Source organism: Zerene cesonia, chromosome 24, assembly GCF_012273895.1.
Source record: "Zerene cesonia ecotype Mississippi chromosome 24, Zerene_cesonia_1.1, whole genome shotgun sequence".
Classification (NCBI taxonomy): Eukaryota; Metazoa; Arthropoda; class Insecta; order Lepidoptera; family Pieridae; genus Zerene; species Zerene cesonia.
In genome coordinates this window covers 1,052,357-1,075,101 of record NC_052125.1, presented here as the reverse complement: position 1 = coordinate 1,075,101, position 22,745 = coordinate 1,052,357, and the positions used below count along the sequence as shown (strand labels likewise).

The 22,745-nt window shown below is 34.4% G+C and overlaps 1 protein-coding gene across 1 annotated transcript in view; it reads right to left on the bottom strand.

The window, feature by feature from the left end:
* Positions 1 to 19,031, bottom strand: part of LOC119836339 — a 32,570-nt gene extending 13,539 nt beyond the window's left edge. Inside the window, exons 1-5 of the mRNA XM_038361641.1 lie at positions 18,941 to 19,031; positions 17,489 to 17,621; positions 13,670 to 15,789; positions 4,257 to 4,395; positions 78 to 400 (exon numbers count right to left, since the gene is read on the bottom strand). Coding sequence (XP_038217569.1) covers positions 78 to 400; positions 4,257 to 4,395; positions 13,670 to 15,789; positions 17,489 to 17,621; positions 18,941 to 19,031 — 2,806 coding nt within the window. The remainder of the gene's footprint in view (positions 1 to 77; positions 401 to 4,256; positions 4,396 to 13,669; positions 15,790 to 17,488; positions 17,622 to 18,940) is intronic.
* Positions 19,032 to 22,745: the final 3,714 nt, after the last annotated feature.

Genomic DNA, 22,745 nt, shown 5'->3' with positions numbered 1-22,745 from the left:
TTTCATCCCGAAATACGCGGGTGAAACCGCGTGGCGTAGCTAGTAATTTATATTATACGAAATTGTACTCAACTTACCAATCTGATAGGGCACATAGAACTGGTCTTCATATCGCTTATGCTGAGTATAATGCTGTTTTTCGTCATGTCTATTATAGCCACGGTACCCAGCGTCATACCAATCTACCCTCTCACTGCCCTTTGGTTTTGATGATAAAAAACCAGAATGCAAGAGCCCCGGCCCCCTGAGAGTTTCTGGACAATTGGGTTCCAAGCTATTCCGGTCGAGCTCATAGAAATCATAGTCCTTATCGTCTACAAAATCGTGACGTATGTCGAAGGCTTCTATCGGTTTGGTCATTAATTCGCAGAGGCCTTTACCGCGGAAGGTGGGGTCTAATCTGAAAGGGTGTTTTTTAATAATTATTGTTATGTGGACCGGTTGAAAATATATTTAGAAATTAGACTTTTTAACGGATTTTAAACGCGATTCATTCTTTATATTATTAACCCGACGTTTCGAACACTTTACAGCGAGCGTGGTCACGGGGAGACTCTCCGTGTCAGTACAATCTCCCCATTGAAGACGTTAAAAAGTCTTTAATTTGTAAAAAATACAGTTCCCATATAATTATCCTATATCACTTCCTATATAACTTCATATATGACTACTAGCTGCACCCGGCAAACGCTGTTTTGCCTTACTCTTATCATTTAGGGGTATGAAAAATAGATGTTGGCCGATTCTCATAGATACCGGATAAGCACAAAAAAATTCATCAAAATCGGTCAAGCCGTTTCGGAGGAGTATGGCAACGAAAACTGTGACACGAGAATTTTATATATTAGAAGATATGACTTAAACGATCGATGACTTAAACCATTAAAACGATTGTTTTCGTTTTTACACGCTTTTTATTAGCTTCACCTGTATGTTTGTTTGTTTGTATGTTTGTTTGTTTGTAACTGACTTCTTTGGGCGCGATTTTGACCCACTTTAAACGGCCAGATTTCGTTCAAACTTTGTAGATTTATTGAGGACCGATGACAATACACTAATTTGATAAAATTATTCCAGTTTTCAATTTGCAAAATATGATTTTTGTTAAAGCGTGTTTTATAGTTTTTTTAAACTATTATATTTTATTTTAACTTGAATTTTCATCAGATTCCACTACGCTATGCCATACAATAAACAGTTTTGAAACAAAACAATTGACATTTAATTTTTATGACCATCATGAACTGAAGGTAAAATCATTAGCTGTTATTACATGGCAATATTTCCCAGGCATCCATCACTATATACCCACTGAGACAAAACGCAACGAAACGAGAATTATTCGGAAAATACTAGTAAATACGAAAATTAAAGCAATCGAGATAAAAGTATAACGAGAGATCACAACGGGCAGCCTTGAGCGGGTCCCAATTATGTTTAAACGAAGGCGTATGTAGGTCATATGGAAGCCGTCTTTATGCAAATTACTGATATTCGTACTATAGTACAGGGCAGTATTAACTAGACCTGTCAGATATTTCTGTTTACGAAATACTGTTATGTTATGACCTATTTGTAGTATCTTAAAGGTTGATCATGAAATGAGTTTTAAATAATTTGTTTGCTGATTGGATAGAAATCTTTTCTTGCTATTCATATTGTTTATGTCAGGTTTTGGGAATAGATTGCATCAAGAAAAACGTATTAGTTTTATAGTTCTTTGACCGTTACAGACTGCACCAAGGCCTGTCAGGTATGAATAATTATCTTTTATCCATAATCTACTGTGTTAAGTCACAATCATTACTATTATCTATACATACAAGGCTAAAATCATTTATAATAGATAATAACTATACGCTCATAAAAACGGGGGAGCCATATTCCCTTCCTGAATACGTATCTGCGCGTGCGCAAGGCTACAATACAATGCAGATGATTCCGTGCTGATTGCGCTGACCCGAGGCCGAACTCTGAACTACTGGGTAATTAATAGCTTAATTACTAAGCGTACTACGTTGGAGTAAATGAGTAAAACCAAAGGTGGATTTAGATATTCCTATATAAAGTTTCCTATTCAAATATATATCCGGTCTTACCAAGGTCTACAATTTAATATCATAAATTACAATTTCTGCGGCGTCCTTTTAAAATATAGCTATATGAATGACAAGATTTTTGAATTCCGAATGATAGATAACAGGGAAAAATAAATAGTAGATCCCTTCTGATTAAAATACATCATATCATCTAAAGGATGGTGTTTCTATGGTAAATAAATTATTTATTTACCATAGAAACACACAATTATTAACCTCGATAGCCTCACCTGTTCAGTATTTCAAGTAATGAATAGAATTTAGGCCTATTGATAAATTTATAATTGAGCAAAATAAAATATAAATAAAGCTTTATAGAACCATGATATAGATTAGCTTTATGAACTTGAGGTGCAGTTCTATGATGAATGTATAATGTATCATACATTAAAGTGGTATCACGCATGTGAAATTTATGACGATACATTAAAGTGATGTCAAACTGAAAATAATACTAATTGTATGCAGATTCCATTTGTTGAGTCCAGATTTTGGGAGCAGACATAAGAATGAGGCTACATAAGTTTTGAATGCGCCTAGAGTACCGTATTATCTATAGTTTCTAGAGTCAACGACGACTATTTATCAAGAATCGTGGTAACATTACCACAACTATAAATTAAATGCATTTTAAGCAAAATTTAACCAAGAACCAATCCCAGTATTTCATATAAATAAACAAAATGATTCGGTCTACAGACCTTGGGGTACGATCAGTTAAAATGTTTATAACAATACATACCGTGGTCACCAAAAATGCCGCGAACTAGGAAACCGAAACAATAGTGTGAAAATGACGTGAGAGCATTACTTCATAAATGTTAATATTAGTTCATTCTGTAGCATGGACAAGGCTCTTTTTTGTTTTATTAATGTTGCAGGCTGCTTTCGTGGTATGTGAGATTAATCTTGTATGTATGTAAACGGAGGAATATGTTCTGATAGGTTTATTTTAATCTAGATTTAAATATTACATTCAAAACTCTGATGTTAAATAGTAAAGATTTTAACTAATACAAATATAAATGATGTCATCGCTTATTATGTTTAATGCCCATTAGACTCTAGCTTAACCAAATTATTTGGGGGTATTCCCCAAGGTACGGACATAAGATCCATATTTTTATATTACTAGCATACCTGGCCACGCGCTGCTGTGGCTGTGGTTTAATTTATTGTTAATTATAAATAAAAACAATCCTGTGTCTTAAGTTGGACCAAATTTACACACAAAATTTTCTTTCTTTTTTCGATTTCATCAAAATCGGTTAATTTGGTGAAGAGTTCATTGTGGATATACATCATGTCACTGGATTTTTATACAAGATATACATGAATGGAAAACGAATAATTAATTCTTATAACACTCATGAAATATGTTCTTTATATACATTCTCTCGTTGGCCTATTCAATCTGTGACAGATTATATATGCAACTGCATTTTAATCTCTCTTTTTTTTTAAATTGTTATTATTATAAATTTAAAAAGCTTTATGACTGTTATATTTTAGGACAGTGTCGTTCATGGCTGAAGAGCCCGATTCTAGAACGACAACAACGCCCAAAGTCATACATTTATATGTTTATGGTGTTGATTGTGATAAATTATTTAATCTAGTTCGACGATCATGACGACATATTCCTTATATACATCTTATATATAAAATTCTCGTGTCACAATGTTAGTCTCTATACTCCTCCGAAACGGCTTGACCGATTCCTCTGAAATTTGGTAAGCATATTGGATAGGTCTGAGAATCGGCTAACATCTATTTTTCATACCACTAAACGATAAGAGTAAGGCAGAACAGCGTTTGCCGGGTGCAGCTAGTCTATATATATATAAATGAAACCCGTTTTCTTTGGTCACGGCATCACGCGTGAATGGCTGGACCGATTTCACTAATTCTTTTTCTGTTGTATTTGTTATTATTAGGAGAAGGTTCTTACGGAAAAAAATATTAAGAAAATCTCTCAGAAATATTGAAAAATGTACATTTAATTTTGCATGTTTTAAAAAATAAATAATAATGTCAATGTCAATTCACAGCCATAGATTATATTTATATAAGGAGTTGAAATGGGGAGATGAAAGCGATATAACCGAATACCACGCGGGTGAAGCCGCGGGCGGAAAGCCAGTTATAAATAATTACCTATAGTTAAAGCTCTCGCAATGAAACCTCCTCTCCGTAGCGCATTCCCGTCTGCAGTCTTCTAGTCTTTCGCAGTCAACTACCCTTCTCACGTGGCTGCGTAGCGCTCTCCGACCAGCTAACACACGTCGAAAACACGCTGAAATATAGGAAAAACGTTTTGGGATCTAATTTAAATTGCAACTGGAATTAAAAATTTAAAATTTCACCAGTTTTTATCACAATTAGACTATTTTGTTTTGTTTTTTATAGTGATATAGGGAAGCGCTTGACTACCATCTCGCCTGCTGGTAAGCGTAGATGTAGTCTAAGATGGAGCGCGCTTCCCTAGAATGTACCTGTTCACTCTGTTTTTGAAGATCCCCAGATTATACCCGTCAGGGAACACAGACTCAGGAAGCATGTTCCTGTCCCTTGCGGTTCGAATAAAGAATGTAGAGTCTAACCGCTTAGTCCAGGTACATGGAACATCAACCATAAAGCGACTTGACGATATATCACGCATGTAGGTGATAATAGAACCACGGAAAGCATAATTGTATCTTGAATTATTGAATCATAAGTTTTCGACGCCTAGGGGACAATGAATTGCATTTTTACACGCTTTTTATTAGCTTCACCTGTATGTTTGTTTGTAACCGACTTCTTTGAGCGCGATTTTGACCCACTTTAAACGGCCAGATTTCGTTCAAACTTTGTAGATTTATTGAGGACCGATGACAATACAGTAATTTGATAAAATTATTCTATTTTTCAATTTGTAAAATATGATAAAAGCGTGTTTTTTAGTTTTTTTAAACTATTATAATATATTATTTTATAATGAACAGTAGTAAAAATCAAGTCGTTTATGATAGGCCCGTGTCTTTTTGAATAGTCTACTCTTATAATAGGTTAAAAAAATTGTATGTCATAATATCAAATATATTGAACCAATTATTATATAAAACTCGAATTATAACGATGTTTGTATGCGATATAAAACTCCAATGTTTATTTCAACTATATGACGCTAAAGATGACATCATCTAAACCCCAAATCATTTTGATTTACTATATCCTGACAGCACACAAAAAGTGCTAAAATAGCTGCAAATGGGTCATTAATTAAAGTATAAAAAATGACCCACTGACTCATTTATTTCATGCTTCTAAGAACAGCTATCAGATATATAATTTTATGCTTTACCTACTAGAATGATATCCTACTTATTAAATATTTTAAATGCGAAAGTTTGTAAGGATGTGTGTGTTTGTTGCTCTTTCACGCAAAGACTACTGAACAGATTGCAATGAAATTTGGTACGTAGATAAATGAACAACTGGAATAACACATAGGCAACTTTTTATCCCGATATTCCTACGGGATGCAGACTTACGCGGGTGAAACCGCGGGGCGCAGCTGGTATTATATACAGCCCGATATGAGATAAAAAATATAAGCTATTAGCTATTATATATACTTGGAGGATCTAGCTTTCAAATGATAAAATCTGGACTATAATTATTCATTTTTATGTCAAATTTCATCTCATTCTGTAGAACCAATTTTGCATGTAATAGTGCATTTACACATTCGCCAAACACCGCAAAGAAATTAGCATTCCAATGAAAATAACCGCATCGAAATCGGTAATTTCTTTTAAAAGCTACGATGTCACACACACAAAGGGCATCGACGTCAAACTTATTAGTCTGACGTCTGACTCATACCTATTGGTAGAAAACATAGAATTTAGAGTTTCCTTCGTTTTTCGGGGCGTCGGTTAAAAAACCACAAAGCGACATGAGTTTTTTCGTATTAAAAATATTTTAATAACCGTAAACATAGATCACAATCTTAAATCTATATTGATAATATAACGCTTCAGTTTGTATATTTGAAGACAGAAGTCTAAATACTGAATCGATTTCAAAATTTCAATTCTTTGTTTTACCGCTGGATATGCAAGGGAATCCTGAGTGTTCCAGGCGGTAACGTACGAAGCAAGTATATATACCAACTAGCTGCGCCCCGCGGTTTCACCCGCGTAAGTCCGTATACCGTAGGAGTATCGGGATAAAAAGTTGCCTATATGTTATTCCAGTTGACCAGCTGTCTACGTACCAAATTTCATTGCAAACTTTATCATTTATAATATAAGTTGGGTAGTATATAGTATATAGTTTATTATCCTGATATTCCTACGGGATACGGACTTACGCGGGTGAAACCGCGGGGCGCAGCTATCATAATTCAAAAACTATGACGCTAATACTTTTCCTAGACCCATTCAGGATACTATTATTTAACCTACGCTTCTGTATCAATCAAATTCAAAGTATATTCCATAGCTATATATTATCTGTGGCTAAAAATATGCCTACTTCATTTATTTTTTGTACTTCATTTGAATTTAATTCAAAATGAGCTTATCACAAAAAAAGGTTTGATTGATATGTTATCAGACTTGGACACTTTTTGCTTATAAAAGATAATATCCCATTTGTAGTAGATTGTAGGAGGTTTGATTTGTAGGAGGCCCATTTCCTTTTCCTCACCCGTCCCACTCCATTCCTTCTTTCCTGTCATGAATCCGTTCCTTTTCCCGTACCCACTAAAAGCGGGCAACGCATTCGCAGAGGCACTACCTTTGCGAATGTTCATGGGCGATGGTGATCGCTTGCCATTAGGCAAACCACCAGCTCAGTTGCCCGCTATAACATAAAAACATCTATCAGCTAGCAACTAAATATACTTAGCTTGTCTTAAATTTGATTGAATCAAATAATTATTTTTTTCAAATAAATATAGTTGGAAAACCAAACCAGCATAATAATAACTTATGTTATTTCACCGATCCTTGATAAATGTATGTTTTAAATCTATCGAAATTGAGTATAAGGAGTCGATAGCACACAAACAGTCTCCCCGTGACCACGCTCGCTGTAAAGTGTTCGAAACGTCGGGTTAATAATATAATGAATAAATCGCATTTAAAATCCGTTTAAAAGTTTTTAATTTCTAAATGTATAATCCAATACAAATGGATTATTTTTACGCTTAGAACAATAAAATTGGACGAAAAAAGAATCACGTCAATATATTAAAACCCCACTGAGTTATCAAGTAACGAAACAAAATTATAGGATAAATTGAGTACCTTCTTTAAGATAAAATGCTTTTTTTCTGTAACTTATTTGCGTCCCCGTAAACGTCGAATCTTACGTTTGGCGGGAAACGATTTCCTAATGAGAAACATCAGTTATATAGAAATGGCCGTTAGTAAATCAATATTTGATTTGAAAGAAATTAATAGGCGAGTACAATCAGAATAAATTTGTCGTTTATTTGAAGTGATTTCACATAATAATAACAACAATACTATATTTAGCACCAATTTAGAAAAATTATATATAAAAAGGAAAAACAAATGAATAATAAAAACATAAAACAGAGCCAAAAAGGCGGCCTTATCGCTACTACGCTACACATATTTGAATTTATGTTTGAGATTTTCTTATCACAAATATAAATTTGAAAGAAGATTTCAAATCTATCAAACACTATCATTAACTTATCACACAAACCTCTGTCTGTGCTTTGAACTTTAATAAAGTAGATTCTATCTCAACAATAAATTACGTTCTATGAATATCCTATTTCCTACTAGTCCTACTAATATTATAAATGCGAAAGTTTGTAAGGACGTGTGTGTGTTTATTGCTCTTTCGCGCAAATACTACTGAATCGATTGCAATGAAATTTCGTACGTAGACAGCTGGACAACTGGAATAACATAAAGGCAACTTTTTATCCCGGTATTCCTACGGATACGGACTTACACGGGTGAAACCGCGGGGCGCAGCTAGTTTTATAAATAATTACGAGTATAGTAGCTTTGTAATACATTATAACAAAAATAGAAATGACAGGCTTATACACAGCAATTCGTCTCTACCAGGCAACAATATAACAATATAACTTACTCTCCGCCGCGCTTTCTGATCGTAGTAAAAAGAAACCTATATCACTCTAATTTCTATCATTCCATAAAAGACACAAACAAACAATTTCGCCTATATAATATTGTGTGAAAAAAGTATTTACAAAATTAAAAAAAAAAAGAAAAAAAACACATACTTGGCGCGTTTTCCACAAGAATAACACGAGATCCAATCGCAGTGGCCGACAGACAGACAAAAAACCACACACATACATTCATTTTTATTGCACAAATTTGACATGTTATTTCACTGTATCACTTCAAACACTAATTCCCTTTTATGATTTTAAACACTTAATTTTGAAATAAATTTCTTGTACATTTTTTTTCGTATCCATATTATTCTTTCCTGCACATTTTGTGATTCAGTTGCAGTTTCTTTCGTTTATATAAATACGTTTTTTTTAATAAAATTAATGTTATGTAGGTCAAATGTTACAATACATAAGAACGACTGAACAGAAACGTTGTACCGCATAGGCTTATATGCAGCGTATTATACGCGTTGGATTAGTGTGGATGTGACGTTTAAATATTTTTTTTTTATCTATGCTATCCTACCCTACTAATATTATGAATGCGAAAGTTTGTAAGGATGTGTGTGTGTTTGTTTCTATTTCACGCAAAAACTGCTGAACCGATTGCAATGAAATTTGGTATGTAGACAGCTGGACAACTGGAATTGGTATGGTGTGTGGGTGAGTGGGGGAGCCGGAGGCCCATATCCTTTTCATAACCCTTCCCAGTCCTTTCTTTTATTCCTCCCATCAATCCTTTCCTAATCCCTTAAAGTCGGCAATCCATTCATTGACCTTACGCCTCTCCTAATGTTCATGGGCAGTGGTAGCGCTTACCATCAGGCAACCCACCAGCTCCATTGTCGACTATGACATAAAAAAACATTACATTTCAGCGATTAAACACAAACAAAGACTAACGAAAAAAAATTATGTACGCCATTTTAAAGTTTCAATGTGCTAAAATACCTACCTATTCATTTGAAGAATTAAACACCCATAAACAAGGCTCAAGTTTGAAACATTAAAACATAAATTTAAACAGACTCATCCACTCAAATCCAACGAACAGCTGATTACGGGCGATAACGCGCGCGCCAAGCTATTGTCTCTGAAATTTTGTCGATGCAAAAACCTCATGTATCCGACCATTGTACGCGCTATGCGAATATTAATCGACAGGAACACGTTTCATTTTGAAGATGGAACTGTTATTATTTATTAATTAATTTATTAATTTATTTATTTATTTATTTATTTATTTATTTATTTATTTATTTATTTATTTATTTATTTATTTATTTATTTATTTATTTATTTATTTATTTATTTATTTATTTATTTACACTTTATTGTACAGTATACATGCAGTTAACAAACATATATACAGTTATTAAAAAAAATAATAATAAAAAAAAAATGACGATCGCGCTTTTGTGACCTTTGACCGCGAGTAAATTTTCTTACACGTGCCGTGGATCGGGAGCACTTCTCACGTTGGCTTTTAACGAAAAACTGCACCTTCGAATTGTTGGAACTAGACCATATTCAGTTTCTGTGACCACTGTGTTTCTGAACCTACCTAACCTAAATGAACCTACGTTAACAAGATATCAAGATTCACACGTCGACTTGTAATGAATTTGGCGGTAAAAGAAAGAAACAAGTGAAGAATAACTTATAACACACTAGCTGCGCCCCGCGGTTTCACCCGCGTAAGTCTGTATCCCGCAGGAATATCGGGATAAAAAGTTGCCTATATGTTATTCCAGTTGTCCAGCTGTCTACGTACCAAATTTCATTGCAATCGGTTCAGTAGTTTTTGCGTCAAAGAGCAACAAACACCCACACATCCTTACAAACTTTCGCATTTATAATATTAGTAGGAAGTAGGATTAGTAGTAGAAAGGATTCTAATATTTTCTTTAACGCTGGCCTCATATGCTATAAAACAATATATGCATCTGTTTGAAAATTACCATGATTTTGTATTTATACTTATGGATATAAAATTTCATTATGATTGTTACGGTAGAAATATTTTTAAAACCACCCAAATAAGATTATACTCTGAGCGTATTTGTAAATTAAATCCTCATATTATCGTTACTATTGCATGAAATAATATTATATCAATGAAAACATACAACATTACTACGTCTATATACGCAATGTTATGTCTAGATTTATATTTTAATAAAAAACTAAACCATCTGAAAATCTTCAGTGAATTTAAATGAGACCACACAAGAGACACCAGCTTACTAATAAAAAGAGGATCATATAAATCGGTTCACTCATTTAAAAGTGAAGAATTACAAATAGAAAAAAAACAGTCGAATTTTTTATGCCATAGGCGAGCAACTGAGCTGGTGGTTCGCCTGATGCTAAGCCACCACCGCCCATGGAAAGAAGGAATGGACTGAGAAGAGTGGGGAAAGGTAAACTTATTGTGGTAGTCGAGCACGCTCCGGCACGAATTGCGCCAGCTGGCACCGCGGAAGTACCACACCCCCACAGAAGACCGGCGTGAAATAGCATTCTGCTGTGTTTCATTCGGTGAGTGGGGTAGCCGGAGGCCCATATCCTTTTCCTTACCCTTCCCAGTCCTTTCCTTTATTCCTCTCGGTAATACGTTTGTAGAGGCCTAAGGTCAATAGACCTTACGCCTCTCCAAATGTTCATGGGCGATGGTGGCGTTTACCATCAGGCGTCCCACCAGCTCCATTGCCGACTGTGACATAAAAAAAACGGGCTTTTAAATGTAATTGGGAACCTCCTCCTTTTATGAAGTCAGGTAAAAACCGAGCAAAATATGTAAAATCACACCATGAAACTGAATCCCACTTAAGTTTTTCTAGCAGTGCGCATAATGGAAGGTCTAAGCAATTTGCCCTGTGCCTATACGCAAATTGCTAAGATGTTTTGTATGGTACATATGTAGATTTAAAGCGTATACAGATAAAAGATGTATTTTTATAAACAATAAAGAATTTCATTTCAAAATATAAATAATCAAATTGTCAACAATAGTCAACAGCTTTCAAAGCGATCTCTTCCAGGCAACCTGAGACGTCTGATTTGTCATCACTCTATCACGCTAATATTATAAATGTGGAAGTTTGTTTGTTTCGATGTTTGTCCATCAATCACGCTGAAACTACAGAACGGATTTTGATGAAATTTCGTATACAGACAGGGTATAAGCTGACTTGGGTGATACCCCCTTGGGATAAAACAGGCATCTTAATATCCGGACGGAGCCGGCACAAGCGTCAGTTTGTTAAAATAATTATGTTAAACTATTGTATCTTATTATATTGACTAACAAATTATTTAAAAATCGCCCTTTCCATAACTTGTTCCTCAAGTAAAAGATAACAATCTAATATCTTTAATCTTTTTGTGTACGAAACTTATTGTTAACGTTATATCATATTGTGCCCACTTATATATGTCCTTGTTGATCTATTGTTGGCTTATGACCATAAAACGTGGTCAAATGAGCATTTATTTACATGTCTGTTATGGTTGGAAAAGGGAGGGAGAAAAAAAAATGACATATGGAAGTATTGAGACCGAGTTACCTAAACAATTTATTTGATTTATTCAATAAATAACCATTCTGCCCAAATTAACACAGCCCTTCAGAAAATGATAACGATGTTATATATCAAAGGAGCATGGCACTTCCCGCCCATTTCCTTTTCCTCACCCTTCCCAATCCATTCCTTCTTTCTAGTTGTGAAACTTCTCCTTATCCCTTCCCCCTTAAAAGCGGGCAACGCATTTGCAGAAGCACTAACTCTCCGAATTCGATTTATAATAATTTTAGATTAAAGCAAAGGTCTGCTAGTATCTTTCAGTTGGAATCCTACTAATATTATAAACGCGAAAGTCTGTATGGATGGATGAATGCTTTTGTTACTCCCACGTAAAAACTATTGAATGATTTTAATGATACATACTGATACTATGATGATTTTCTATAATATAGAATATTAGAATGAGTTATATATTAGAACTATCGGTCCACCCCTGATTCGCCCGTGGTACATATATAGCCTATAGCCTTCCTCAATAAATGGGCTATCAAACACTGATAAAAATTTTCAAATCGGACCAGTAGTTCCTGAGATTAGTGCGTTCAAATAAAGAAACTATTCAGCTTTATAATATTAGTATAGATAACACATGAGCTATATAAATACTTGCTATTGACCATTTCGTCTGTGGATAAAACCGAACGGCGCAGCTAGCTCTTGCTAGCTATTATTTTTAATATGACATTTGAACATAGTGCCTTGCCGACTAAGGTCAACAACTGGCCAGTCAGACGAAACCATTGTTATGATAATAATATGATTATTACTATTATTATAATAAAACAAAAGGATTTGAGCGGTAACGTATCTGGATTAACAATTAAAAATCATTTGCGGCTATGTGAAAAAGCTTACGTCAAATTATGTAAAGCGCGGGAAATGATCGAGGTGTGTTATGGTGAGCGTTGTTAATAGAGCGGCCATCTTGTGTGCTTTGATACAGTTGAAAATTGTTTAAAAATTATTAAAAATATGAGTTTCTAGCTGCGCCCCGCGGTTTCACCCGCGTAAGTCCGTATTCCGTAGGAATATCGGGGTGAAAAGCGAAATGCGAAAGTTTGTAAGGATGTGTGTGTTTGTTGCTCTTTCACGCAAAAACTATTGAACCGATTGCAATGTAATATGGTACGTAGACAGCTGGACAACTGGAATAACATATAGGCAACTTTATATGCCGATATTCCTACAGGATACGGACTTACGCGGGTGAAACCGCGGGGCGCAGCTAGTTGTTAAATAAATCCATATTTTGCATTGCTATAGTATTATGTTATCTGTGGATTGCCTTCGAATGCATTTGTTCTACCCGTAAATAAATAGTATATGATTAAAGACGTGTTTAAAAACAAACAAGAAGCCATCATCCTTTCCCTCATCCTTCCCATTCAATTCCTATATCGCTTTTGACCTTTTCCTAAGCACTTACCCCTTAAAAGTGGGCAGTGACCAGATGACCGACCATTTGCAGAGGCAAACGTTCATGGGCCCTACTCTAACGACGACTAAATTAAACAAAATATACAGTTATAAAAAACTAAAAGACGCTTTAGTATACGAAAATCTATTCAGTGATTTGAGCTGTAAATAAATAGACATACTCATGTACTAACTACATACTGTATGTACTTTACCCTCGAAAAATATGATCCTTCTTCGGTCCGATTATAAGGTGCAAGGAGAAATTTTTCTGCCATCTTAACCTAACTTTATCTCATGGTAGTTAGCTCTAGTTCTTCTATATTATAGCAAGGTATCAAAGTTAATAACGCATGATAAACAAAGAAATAATTTCTAAAGCAACTTACCCTTATATGAAATTCCATACTCGGGGTTCCTCCCATACCCGGGTCTTTCATAATCACCGACAGAAACCGGCCTCGTGGTTATAATATTTCCATCTGGTTTCGATATATAACTTGGCGCATCCGGCTTATCGTATTCGAATTCGTAAACTGGTCTCACATCCGGTCTATCCGGATCACCTATAGATTGGTTATAACTAGATATGGAACTGGATCCATAACCACTTGAAGTCGATCCGTAACCTTCTGTGTATGATGGTTTTGATTGGCCGTAGTTACTAGGTCTCTGTGATGGCTCATAACCTCCGTAGCCACTTTGGCTTGATTCCTGGTACGCTGGTTTAAGTGTTTGACCATAACCACTGCTGGGTTTTGTTTCGTAACTCGTTTCGCTGTAACCGTTCGGCTTGCTATATCCATTTTCACCGTAGGTAGGCTTTGCATAACCAGGTTTATTATAACCATCGTTTGGTTTACTTTCATAACTGCTCCCACTATAACTTGGCTTAGCTTCATAACCGCTTCCACTATAGCCAGGTTTTTGTTGGTTATAACCGTCGCTAGGTTTTGTCCCATAATTACTATTCGGTTTTTCAGTTTGGTAACTAGTCTCTCCGTAACCAATAACTGCAGTTTCTTGATAGTTTGGTTTATATGGTTTATTATTATAGGGTCTATCTTCATTTGGTCTCCTATGTCCATATATATCATATAAATGATGCGTACCGTATCCAAGATGGCTGCCAAATAAAGAGTTGTCGTCATATACAGGTTTATTATACGGCCGTTTGTGTGTGTCGTATGTGTTATGGCTAATTTGCGTTTGTTGGTTACCATATGATGCTTGGCTTTGTGTTGTTTCGTGGCTAGATTGACCATAACTGGATGCAGGTCTACTAGTTTGGCCGTAAGAATGACTGTTGCTGCCGTAACTGTTAGAACCATAGTTGTTTTGTGATCCGTGACCATAGGCAGAACTATTTTCTTGGCTAGAATGACTATTTGTACTCTGGCTGTATCCTTGATTTTCGTAGCTCGGTTTACTGTAACTGGGCCTGCTGTTTGATGTTTGAGAAAATCCGTAGCCATTTTGATTCTGACTTTGACCATATTTGTGTTCATTTTGACCATATTGACTTTGACTGCTTTGACTTCCCGTACCATAACTTGCAGCGTATTGGCTTGATTGTCCGTATTGCTGACTTTGACCATAACTATATTTATTTCCTGATTCATATGCACTTTGACTTTGACCATATTGACTGGAGCTCGGGCTGTGATAAGGCCTATCTGCACTTAATCCATAACCACTTACCGGCCTCTCGATATTACCATAACTCTCTTGTCCATAACCATAGTGGTTAGAGGATGCTTGGTATTGATTATATCCATAACTTTGACCATAGCTCACAGAACTTTGTTCATACGGTCTCTTTACTGGTTTATATCTTGGAGGATCGTATATTTCTACATGAATAGAATTGTCCTGACCACCATAATTGCTCGCGTATTGACTGTTATAGCTGTAGGAGGGTCTATCATAGTCTGGTCTTGTATTGACTTGATTATAACCAATATTATATGAACTGTCAGGCTTCGGTTTTCTATTTGGTCGTATTATGTATTGATAATGTAGTTTTTCTGGTACGTATTCAGGTCTAGGTCCATACGCGTCGTTTGTTTCTTCACTCGCTCCCCCATATGAATCTGGTCGGAAGTTTGGACGAGGCCGTCTATGGGAATCATAACCTGGTCGGGTAGGTTTTTCATTATACGGAATGTTTTCAGGTGTATGCGCCCCGTAGCTTGGAGGTCTATCATCAGGGGTTTGATTTTCAAAGCCATCAGGTCGTTCGTTGTAACTCGGTCGTCTGTCAGGTCTGGCATCTTCGTAATCATCAGCTAAAGGACGTTTGGCATCTTCGTCTGGTCTAAATGTGGGGCGATGCAAGGGTCCGTTTTCAAGGAAATCTTGGTCTATTGGTGTGGGTGGAGACTGTTCGCATTGGATTCTCCTAACGTATACATCGTAGTCGGGGTTGCGCAGGAGTGGTTTGTCATCTTTTATTTGCTTTTCGTTTAGATTGCTGAGGTTGCATGTTGAATTGCCCTTAGCACCCACACTGAAAGTTATAATTCAATGTTTAATTAGTTCCATAATTGAAAATCTAAATCCTATCCTATCCTACTATCCTACTAATATTATAAATGCGAAAGTTTGTAAGGATGTGTGTATGTTTGTTGCTCTTTCACGCAAAAACTACAGAACCGATTGCAATGAAATTTAGTACGTAGACAGCTGGACAACTGGAATAAAATATATGCAACATTTTATCTCAATATTCCTACGGGATACAGACTTACGCGGGTGAAATCGGCAAACCGGAAAGCGGGGCGCATCTAGTATCAAATAAAAAACTACATCTATTTTGTTTATTGAAATTTAAAAGCCTTTCAACCCTTCGCACACACTACTACTTCCTACTTATAGAACACTTGGCTTCTACTTTTACTATTGAGTAAAATGTATACAGAACATTCATTACACTTATAAAATTATCAAGTTAGGCTATATGTGAGCACATACATACATATACATTCACACACAAACACACGGACACACACACCACGTACGTCATAATACATACAATCATTTACTTTGCAATTAAATTTCCGCGTTATGCAAAAACACTGCACTATATATAAAACTACGGGTCGCGGCTTCGCCCGTGAGACATGTACAGCACTCAAGATTCATGTAATACTACGTAGTTTCCATGATTAGCGCGTTCAAACAAACAAACAAACTCTTCATCTTTATACTACTAGCTTTCCGCCCGCGGCTTCTCTCACGTCGGTGACAAAATTGTGTCTTCGTAGATTTGCGATGACGCAGACATTTTTTACTACTTATGGGTTATCATCGACGTTCATTTAAAAACCTATTCAATGACATCTCATTTGATTAGATCTTCGCGAGTTTTTATATCCTCAAGTACATGTATGAAAAGCCACTAAGTATAATAAAAAATATATAGATATAAGTTGATCCTAATATTGGTCTACAACCATGTAAAATTTATTCAAAATTTACAGTGAATATTATGATTGACACACGTACAAACAGACGAACAAAAAAAAATTGCTAACCATTGTCTTGGGGTCAGTAAAACACTCTTATTGCCATAGCAATAGCTTTTTAAAGAATATTTAATGTATAGAAATGTTCTGGTATATACTATACTAGCGGCCCGCTCCCGCTTCGCCCGTTATACATATATAGCCTTCCTCAATATCAATGTATAATGGGCTATCTAACACTGAAAGAATTTTTCAAATCGGACCAGTAGTTCCCGTGATAAGTGCGTTCAAACAAACAAACTTCATATTAGTATAGATTATATGTATTTAATCTGCTGCTGACCCGGCAAATTGTGCGTTTCTCTTTAGAATTTAAAGATATGAAAAATGGACCTATTCTCAGACCTACCCGATATGCACACAAAATTTCATGAGAATCGCTCCAGCTCTTTTGGAGGAATATGGAAACTAATATTGTGACACGAGAATATTCTTCCTACTTCATATTATAAATGCGAAAGTTTGTAAGGATGTGTGTGTGTTTGTTGCTCTTTCACGCAAAAACTACTGAACCGATTGCAATGTAATTTGGTACGTAGACAGCTGGACAACTGGAATAACATATAGGCAACTTTTTATCCCGATATTTCTACGGGATACAGACTTACGCGGATGAAACCATGGGGCTAGTTATATATATAGAAGAGACAATATATTACATATATAGGTACTAACTCTTACCCATAATCATAGGCCTGACATTGTTTATCCTGCTTGCAGATCTGTTCACACTCCTTGGTCATTAGTTCCGAGACATTCCGGTAGATGGAGCTAGGTGGCAACTGCTCGCCGATGGCGATTCGTTCGAAACAGTCTGCGAATTCATCAAAATTAAACGTAATTTATTTATGTAAAATGCTTTAATGTACAACATTTTTTATGATAATGATGATGATGATGATGATGAATATATTGGAGTTAAGAATAGATGTTATTATACATATAAACTTTCCTCTTGAATTAGTCTATCTATTAAAAGGACCCCATCAAAATCTGTTGCGTAGATTTAAAGGTTTAAGAGACATAGGGACATAGGGACAGAGAAGGCTCGTTCCGGCTCCGCCTGGATATCAAGATTCCTGATTTACCCCAAGCATTTAATCGTCTTGTCTGTATACCAAATCTCATCAAAATCCATCAAAATGTATAATATTGTTTTGATTTGTATTTGGTTTAAATTAAGTTTAGGTAAATAACATATAAACGCAAAACCCTTAACTTGTTTCGTCATATCCCATTGTCCTACAATTTCGTAAGAACAATTTACCAGTTGACATCGAATGGCGGATGTGTTTGCATTACTCGTTTTTATTATGTAACTTACATTGCACTTGTTACACGACAATTCAAAAAGGAGTGTATTGTTTTTATGCACACGAAGGTAGTTTTTAAACGTCTATATAAGACGTTTAAAAACTACCTTCGTGTCTTCGTGTTTGTAACGTTTTCATTTTGCATGTCAAGAATTTAACAATGTTACCAGTTATTTATTACGTGTAATAAAAATACTATTGGTAAATTTTTACAGGCAAAAAAAATTTAATATGTGGAAGTTATTTCATTATTCAATAATTATTTAAAAAAAACCGAACTACCTCCATATTATCGGATTTAGATCAAATTGTAATGAAACACGGAAGGTTATTAAATAAAAAAAACATCTAAATTGGTTCACCCTGTCAAAGATTCGGAGTTCTATTTATTATTGTGGACGCTAATACGTTGAAATTACGTTAAATAGAAGAGTTTTGGTAAGTATTAGTTTCGCTTACTTATAATTTAAATTCATCAAACATTCTACTGAATGATTATTTTCGTCGGATTTGTAAACACGACTTTAAAATTTATAAACCAGTTTCATATCTTCTGAATTATATAACCTTATCTGTCAGAACAAGCAATGAACATTTATATCCCTACTTTGAGAAGTTTCAAAAATCCCTATCGTAATCGCGTTATTATTTCACATGTAATTACATTAAGATTGCCAATCAGAACGTGTCAAATATTTACATATTAACTATATTATATTCAGTTTATATGATTTCGAAGAAGATACATAGAACAGATAGCTACTAAAGAAATAATTACGTTATCTGAACTATTTCTCGTTAAAATAAAAAAAAATCATACCTTCAATCGACGTTCCCAAAATAGAGTCTATGGTCAATGTTAATACAGCAGATGCGTACAATGCTGGCCATAAAATTAATACGTAGAACATTTTGACTGATACACGAAACATGATTATTAACACACAATTTAAATAAAAAAAAATCAAGGATATTAATAGAGAATAGAAAAGGTCTTCTAAATATTTCTCGCCACCTATGACTGGCTGAATGTCAAAGTTCCCGCCAAAAAAAAATGCGCACTGTCAATGAACTTTTTTAAAATTTTCAAGGATAAGGAATACGTCCATTCGGTTTTGATTTTACAAATAATGTGGCGCAAATCTTCTTGGGTGTGTGCGTTTCGGTTCGCTGAAATCGTTGTCTTGGTCAAATTGAATGAAACGTGGTCAGTTTTCACACTTTAATTAATTGTTTTTATGGACAATGGATTGTGTTAATATCAATTATTTTTTTGTAATTTGTTGTCAGGTTTTATCTTATTAATGTCTGCGTTAATATTATATATATTTATTTGAAGCAAGAATGGTATTAATATCACTAAATATATATTTTTAACATCAATTCTATACAAAAAAGCATATTGAGGAAAAAATATGATTGGTGAAGAAAAATATAATAAGATATTGTATTTTACCAAATATTTAACAATTTGTATTTTGTCAAAAGAAGTAAGTACACTGTATCAGATTTTTTTGCTTTATAAACAAGTTGCATACGTTTTAGTGGAAAAAATCATTAAAATGGTAAAGGTTTATAATATGGCCCTTTCTGAATATCATATACTATATTTTGCATCTCTTAATTACAAAACTTATTGTACATAAGAATAACATATAAATAAATAGCCAAATCCATCGTAAAATATACATCTACATTATACTTAAATTAAAATTTAAAAGTAAAATGAGTTTTTCATAGCTTTAAAATATATTAATTATAAATTTGAAGATGTGTAATCGCAGGGTGTATAACAATAAAACCTCTTTGATTAAAAAAAAGCACCAGTCCATTGACCTCCATCTTCCCGCCATTTTAATCAAGTCTCTCAATAATATAATAAAAAATAAAACAGTTACAACGTAGGAAATCTTTGTATGAATCATGAACAATTATTTTTACTGAATTAACATAAAATACTGAATCTCACGGCGTTGGTAATACTATTTGTTAAATATGAATTGGTCTTCATAAAGGATAACGTTAGAAAAGTGTGGATAATCATGAATACAAAATAAAGGCTTTAATAAATATTGAAGTGCAATCGCGAATAACCGTTTGCAGTGTATGCAAGTCGTTAGGAAAAAAATTATTTTTTTAAGACGCTTTGTATGATTGTATGTAATCTATTTAAGCAGTCGGTTACATTCAAACAGATTGATATTGATCCATTTCATGAAAAGAGTTCATTCAAATATTTTAGACTAATCATGGAACGGGGACAATACAAGTATTAATGACTTTACCTTATTATCCTCGTTAGGATCGTCAGGTTTAAACAATTTCGACATTGAAGTCAAAACATCTTCAACAGGCTTCGCCAGTTGCTGATAAAACTTAAAGTGTGTTTAACTCGTTTTTACGTTTATTTTAATACATTTCAGCCTACTCACAGATAAGTTAAACAGACCATATGCGGAAGGTGTGAAGCTGACTTTAAGTCGTCAGAGGTAGCTTTAAAATAAATAAATGCTTTAATGCTCAACACAAACAAAAAAACGAACGTACACGACCAAAAACAAAGAAGTGCGGTACATCAGGCGGCCTTATCGCTGAAAAGCGATGTGTTCCAGGCAAACTTTGGATATAGGAAAAGTTTAATAGAGGAAAAGTCCCGGAGGAATATCGGGATAAAAAGTTGCCTATATGTTATTCCAGTTGTCCAGCTATCTACGTACCAAATTTCATTGCAATCCGTTCAGTAGTTTTTGCGTGAAAGAGCAACAAACACACACACATCCTTACAAACTTTCGCATTTATAATATCAGTAGGATAGGATATCCACGATAATCGAACGATTAAATTCTGAGATAATTAGTGGTTAGCAATCATGTTATCTCGATCTCAGTTCATACAAAATTTGATAAAATAACAACGTGTCAGGAGTTAGGGAAGGATACATGAAGATTTTTAATAATTATATATTTATTTTACTTTTATTTCATTACTAGCGGTCCGCCCCGAGTTCGCCCGTGGTATATATATATATATATATATAGTCTACAGCCCTCCTGAATAAAGAGGCTATCTAACACTGAAAGATTTTTTCAAATTGGACCAGTAGTTTCTTAGATAAGTGCGTTCAAACAAACAAACTCTTCAGCTTTATAATATAATAAGTATAGATTTCATGTCAAAATATACCTCCTAATAGTTTGTTAATGTTTCTACCATTAATAAAACTTCACATAATCTACTATCCTACTAATCCTACTTTCTATCCTACTATCCTATTAATATTATAAATTCGAAAGTTTGTAAAGGATGTGTGTATCATGTATGTTTGTTACTCTTTCACGCAAAAACTACTTAACCGATTGCAATGAAATTTGGTACGTAGACAGCTGGACAACTGGAATAACATATAGTCAACTTTTTACCCCGATATTCCGATCATATATATAATAAATAAATAATGAATAAAATCTTTATTTTGCCAAAACATTATACCTTACATAACTATGTACATTGCCTATTAAAGAAGATTAAGAGCCAACGTTCCTCCTTATAAATAAGTAAATCCATATTGAATGCGCAAGCAAAAAAACATTTGATTAAGTACAAAAACAAAAATAAAAAATAATATGAAATAAAATAAAAATCATGATATTTAAATATCAGTCGCAATTATTTTGAGGGCGATAAAAATTAAAAGATAAAGATTTAAAAAAAGCTTTTAATTCACCGCTACCAATTCATTTACCTTAACACGTGTATACGAGGATATTTTAAGCAGGTATATAGTTATTTTAGGTAATTGCTGATGAAGATATGATTAAATAATAATGTGTCCCCACGTAAGCCTTCCTAAGGACCAGGTATTACCTTCTGGTGGTACCTACCTGAGTATTATGGGGAAGAGAAAACATTAATAAGAATATACTTTATTTAGCAACAATTATTAGTAAATATAAAAATAAAAAAAAGACATTAATTATTATTTTGAACAGATTTCATGCGTGCTATTTTTTACTTTTTTTTATTTTATTTATCTGTACTTGATCCATATCACCACTGCTTCAAACGGAGAACAAATTAAAGAAACCAACGTTCTAAATAATCAAAAATTGTCATTATGTGGCATCTATCAAAGCCTACCTAGCCAGCGAAGCTTGCTAGCCAGTTGGTGAAAAATTAAGCCTAAAGAGGTATTTTATAAACACACATGTAATATCTACACGCAAACATAAATGATAAGTTATAACTTATCCGGAATTACACTGAAACAATCTATTTCCGTATAGGGAGTCGGAGGGCCGTAACCTACTCTTAACCCTTCCCAGTATTTTCCGTTTCTCAAAGGATTTGATAGGAGAAACGAAAAATGATAAAAAATTATAGTCCATTTGTAAATTCCAAATGTTTATGGACGGTGCTTGTCGTTTAACATCAGACGACTCACCAGCTCCATTGCCAAATATCACATAAACAAAATTAATGAATGCACATCTATGTACTTAATATGGCCTATTTAACCAGTTGGTTGCAGTGGTCACATGTAGATCTCTTTTCCTCAGTTGTTTGTTAATTATTCAATGTTCTTTTTGATATGTTATTATCATAAAACTGTAAATTTTTCTATCAA